This window comes from Cariama cristata, unplaced genomic scaffold (assembly GCF_000690535.1).
Source record: "Cariama cristata isolate BGI_N322 unplaced genomic scaffold, ASM69053v1 scaffold25374, whole genome shotgun sequence".
Classification (NCBI taxonomy): domain Eukaryota; kingdom Metazoa; phylum Chordata; class Aves; order Cariamiformes; family Cariamidae; genus Cariama; species Cariama cristata.
Window position 1 is genome coordinate 1 of NW_009615044.1, and position 5586 is coordinate 5586.

Here is a 5586-nt window from a genome sequence, read left to right on the forward strand (position 1 = left end):
TTTGTGGCTAACTTCTCCACATTTAAGCAGCTCAAGGCCATGGAGGGAAGAGGTGTTAGTTGGGTATTTTCCACTCCCAGCCGCAGGAGTCAGTGCTTGACCTTCGGGAGAAGTGAGCGCTCATCCTTGTGGGTTTGAAAGGAAGGGACTTTACCAAAACAGTGCTATTTTAATCCTTTTCACCTTGCGCTTTTCTTCAAAAGATATCTATCGCATGTTTTTCAGGTGGACATGCTAAGAGAGCACCTTTGCTGCAGGTACCCAGAGCTAGAAATTAAATCAGTTGATGGTTTCCAAGGAAGAGAGAAAGAGGCAGTGATCCTGTCATTTGTGAGATCCAACAGGAAAGGTAAGAGTTTGCTGCTGGAGGGTTACTGCATGGGCAATGGGGAAGAAACGGGAACTGCGTGATTGCTCAAAGGTCGCTCGTCATGTTGCCAAGTGCTGTGGTTTAATTGCAGTTCTGAGGGTCTCTAGCACTCCTCTCTGAAGGAATTTACTGGCAAGAACCTTCCTTTTCAGCCTTTTTTTTTTTTTAATGGACAAATGTATTTGCTGTCACAGTTGCAGAAGGCGGCTCCCATGCTAGGCAGCAGGTAAAAAGGAAGGCAGAACTGCTTAGTTTGAAAGTTTCCTGGCTATTGAGGCCTCAGAAATTGTTTAAACCGGGGTCCTAAAAATGGCACGTCGCGTTAGCACCACATTTACTGGAGTGCCAAGCACTTCCCACAAAGGTGAAAATTTGGGGGAGCTTATCTCTTGGGTTTGGAGCCTATTTTGGGTCACTTCCCTGAAGAAAGCAAGCAGGAGCTAACATTACAAGTCATGCACAGAAAATGCTTCTTTTGGGAGCAAAATCTAGAGCGGAAAATCGAGTTCTTTCCTGTCAGCAGCTGCAGAAAAAGTTGATAGCTGGAAAAAAGCTGCTGCCCTGGGCCTGTGAGGCTCCTTTGGCAGAGCCATCGGCCGTGCTGAAGGGTTTTGTGGCAGCCAGCTCGAGTGGAGGGCACGAGCGAGACCGCTCCGTGAACCACCTCTGTCCCATGCGTGGATCACTGCCCTTTTCAAACCCACAGTGAGACACATCCCTTGCTGCACTACCTTTGCTGCTAAAGATGAAACACTGCATATGTGCTGAGAGTGCTGACATCTAGAAGGAAAAAAAAAGGGGGGAAAGAATGTGTGGAAGGAGGAAGATTTTTATTTATCTATTTATTTATTAAGAAAGCCTAGAGCAAGAAAGGCAGTGTTACGGGAGAATGGAGGTGGGGGACAAGACTAAGAATAGTCCTTATGAATAAGTGATTCACCTCGTCTTTGCTCAGTGGGAGCTGGTGTTCTCCGTGAAGGCATGCGTCCCCCAGCCCCCTTCCCGTGCAGAGCTAGCAGCCAAGGCTCAGATGCGGTGCAGGAATCACTCACTTTCCTGGGGGCACGAGGCAGCTTCTCACGGTGTCTCGGCATGGCTCTGGTCTGCGTGGGACATAAGAGATGTTAGCACCCTCTGAGACCCTTGGGAGAAATCCATACCCTTTTTGCAGCTGCATTTCTCAGTTCAGAGGAGGCCAGAGACCTTGACCAGCAGTCCCTGTCCCTCTGCAGCCATTCCCCGTCCAGCAGGAAACCCCCTTGCCGGATCAGAGGAGTTGGACCTGCCTCCGCAGTCAGGCGAAACCACATCAGAGAAACTAGAAATCGTTCTCCAAGCTGCAGAGCACGGAGAGATCACCCACACCCTGTTCCTCAAAGGCAGCACAAACGAGACTTCTCAGCCATGGCAAGGCAAGGCAGAAACAGAGCCAGGCTGGTCACCGCACCAGTGGAGACACTAATTTCTTCCCGACTGGCCTCCTTTTTATCCCCAGGAGCTGGAAACTCAAAAGCCACCCACGCAACCCTTCTCACTAGCTGATCCTCACTGAGTCATCTTGGCATTTGCTAGCTCTTACTGCTTTTCTTTGAGAAAATAGCCAGAGAGCAGAAGCAAACCTTGCAGAGTTGCCTAAATGGCCGTTGCTTTAAACCTGCCAAGAGTTTCGGGGCAGTTGAATAGGACAAGGTGTATTTCTTTACCTGCAGTTCCTCTTCTGTCGCAAGGTGAGCCTTTTCCACGTTGCTCTGTATTGCATTTGCTCCAAGGTCCCAGCCTGATCTTGTGTCGTGGGCCACCCAAGAAAATATTTCTCTTCTCCACCTGCCATCCATCCTCCTCCTGATCCCAGGAGCTAAGTGGGGAGCCCTGGCTCTGCCTTGCAGGTAGTGAAACGGAGGCAGAAAGATGAAGGTAACAGCATGAGTCAGGGACCAGAGCCCAGTAAACACTGACTCCCACCCTTCAGCCAAGCAACCCTTCAATCATTTAGGGCAAATCTAGACCTGGAGCCAACGCTTCACCCACTGACAGTCCTACGCCCCTTGCTTTCTTTCTTACAGGTGAGGTGGGCTTTCTTGCGGAAGACCGGCGGATAAACGTAGCGGTGACACGCGCCCGGCGCCACGTTGCTGTCGTCTGTGACACCCGCACCGTCAGCAACCAAGCCTTTCTGAAGCGGCTGGTGGATTATTTCAGCCAGCACGGGGAGGTACGCACAGCCTTCGAGTACCTTGACAACCTCGTGCCCGAAAACTACACTCAGGAGGGCCGCAGCGAGCGGCAGCAAGGTGCAAAGCTTCCCGCAGCATCTGGCCCCAAACAGCTGCTGCCTGCAGGGAGGAAACTGAAAGCAGCAGCAACCAAACCAGGGTGTCAGAAGCCAGAAGCGCGTTTCTCCCTGAGCACAAGTGGACCTGGGAGAGAGACCCCGGGGACAAAAGACGGTGCTGATAGATTCAAGGCCATGCTGGTGGCCTTCCTGGAGAGCAGCGAGATGCAGTTGGCTTTCCCTCCATCCCTCAATTCTCACGATCGGATGCTGGTTCACCTAATGGCAGAGGAGTACGGGCTGCAGCACGTGAGCACTGGGGAAGGGAGGGACCGGTACATCAGCGTTCGCAAGAAAGAGCCTGCCAAGCCATCGCTACCTGCAGCCGCCCCTCACAGCAAGCAGCTCCCCCTTCCTCAGCCACAACATCCTGGCAGGGAAGCTCCTGTCCCTGCTGAGCCAGGAGGAAGCAGTGAGGGCTCAGGGAAAGTGGACCTGAAAACCCTGCACCTGGAGAGAGTTCAGAGGGAGAAAACCAGACGGGAGGAGGCAGTGAGGAAGACTCAGGAGCCCACTGCTGGCCTTCAGGGCAGCAGCAGGAAAAAAGACAAAAGCGAAGCCAAAGGTAGGTCACTCTCTTCATAACCGGCACAATTAATGGTCTTCCTTGAAGGGATCGTGCTACTTAATTCCCATGTTTTTGCCTCCAGGCCTTAGGATTTGTCTGTGTGTGTGGAGCATGGGATGTGGCTCTTGCAAGGCTCTCTGATGCTTGCCATTGCAGAGATGTGAGAACTGGCAGGAGTGCGCACCAGTTGGCTGCAGCATCTGGGGGAGAGGGGTTCTGGATGCCTGGAGCCATATTTCTTAAAAGAAAAATGCTAGACCATGTCCCAGGAAGAGGGGCTCAGGAGTTAGATTGGAGGCTCCCAAATGTTGGGAGAGGAACTAAGTCGAGTACCTGACCTACACTGAAGGACATGGCTGCCTCATAAATGCAGAGGCAGGGGAAAACAGAGCCAGGAGCTACCGTCCTCCCTGCCAGACATGGTCCCTTCCTTTTCCTCAGCCCCTTTCAGCACAGGGAGGCACCCAGGCACGCTGCAGGTGGGAGCCTTGAGCCCCTACCAGTGCCTTTGAACACAGGCTGGGGTTTACCGGCACGACGGGTCTCATGGCGAAATCCCCGTCACCACAAACAGCGACTCCCCAAAGCTGTGCTGGTTCTCACTAGCCCAGGCTGTAGCTGTGGGTTGCTTGGGTCCGTTCTCAGGTTCTAAGCAGGTGGTTAAATGGCCAGGTCTCCTCCCCTGTCTTCTCCCCAGGAAAGCCAGCAGTTAAGAGCAGAGCAGACAGCGTGGCAGAAGAAGATATCGACGCTCTGATATCTGCTGCTATTAAAGCTGACAACACCTGCGGCTTCCCTGGCTGCAAAGCCAGCGTTACAACCCTGGGACAGCTTTGCCTCCACTGCAACAGGCGCTACTGCCTCAGCCATCACATCCCAGAGGTACGCGTGGGGCCGGGCAGCCTGCCCAGGGGTTTGAGCACTGCAGGGGCTGGAGAGGCATAGGATGTGCCAAGCAGCATGGATTTAAAGTGGGAATTGTCCCCATCAAGTTCCCCAGGCAGGATTTCCTTGCAAGGAGTTTAAAGCAGAAGCCTCTCTGACAGAGCTTTTGCTGGAGCTGCAGGTAGAAAGGGCTGCCAGGCATTAACACGTGGGCTCTGCGCGCCTCCTCCTGAGAGCTTTTTCTTTTTTCCTCTCTCTCTCTCTCTCTCATTCTGTGATTCTTTTTTTTCTCTTCTACTTTGTGCCCTTCTTTACCATTCTCTGGCATTTACACTCCCAGGTCATGCAGATAAAGCACGGCAGAGAGGAGAAATGAAGAGGCATGAGCTTAAGGCAGTGACTTGAGGGAGCCTAGACACTCAGTTCCTAGCTCTTTGGAGATTCCCTCCGCAACCTGGGGACAAGTCAAGGCCTGAGCCCACACAGAGCAGTGCTGCGTGCCTGGTTAGCAAGTGCCTGACTGGCTTGGAGCTGAGCTGCCTCACACTGTGCAGCCTCACCTTTAGCTGTCCCTGTCACAGCAGTCCCTCAGCCTCCTCCGCTCTGCTTTCTTGTGGTGGAGGACTCTCGAGCAGGGACCTTAGCAACGCTGTAACGTCCTCCACCTCCGTGGGAGTGGGAGTGTGATGGCCACTGAACCAACAGCTGCTTCCTTGCTGTTCTTCCATAGCTGCTTGACAGCCCTTTCCTCCCCAGATCTGGGAAGGAAGGAAAATAAGGTTCAACTGGTGTCAGGCTTCATCTTTCTGTTTGGGTGCAGAGGCAAGCAGGTAAGTTTAAACCTCCAGGGTTGGCGGTGTGATGCGCCATGGTAAGCTGGCCTCGGGGTTTGTGTCCCATGGGCAGAGCTGATGTGGCTGGTTGGTGGCTGTGATGAGTACATGGGCTGAGAGGTGACAATTTTCCATTCAGCCGCAGTCTCCTGTGCCCATCATCCCTTGTCCTGCATCACCCAGGCGTAGCTCTTCATTGCGTGGATTCTCCCAGAGCTTAGCAACATTTAGCGAGCTGACCTATAAATCCTCAGCATAGATATTTCCCTTGTCAAGTACTATCTGTTTCCATGGCAAAGAATAGTTGTATTTATGGTCATTCACAATCCAGTTGGGATATAAATTTATTTCCTGCAGAATCGCCTCTCCCTGCTGAATTGTAATGAGGCCTCCAATGAGAAACAATTGGAAGGATAAAATCCATGTAACCATTTTTTTGTGCTTTTTAAAGTTAAGCCCTTTTTCCAGACGTTACCAGGCTTCGATGTGAAATAGCCTGGGACCTCCTGCCCACGCCTGGCCCTCAGAGGGGCCAGCACGTACCTGGAGCCATCTCAGAGGGGCCAGAGCCTCTGTGTACGGAGGGTCCCTGTTTGGA

General features: G+C 52.6%; 1 protein-coding gene across 1 annotated transcript in view; it reads left to right on the top strand.

The window, feature by feature from the left end:
* Positions 1-225: 225 nt before the first annotated feature.
* The window catches only part of LOC104161299 (DNA-binding protein SMUBP-2-like), a gene marked incomplete at both ends in the record, with an annotated part of 6840 nt that continues 1479 nt past the window's right edge, over positions 226-5586 (top strand). The window contains 3 exon segments of the mRNA XM_009699673.1: positions 226-349; positions 2434-3267; positions 3968-4152. Coding sequence (XP_009697975.1) covers positions 226-349; positions 2434-3267; positions 3968-4152 — 1143 coding nt within the window.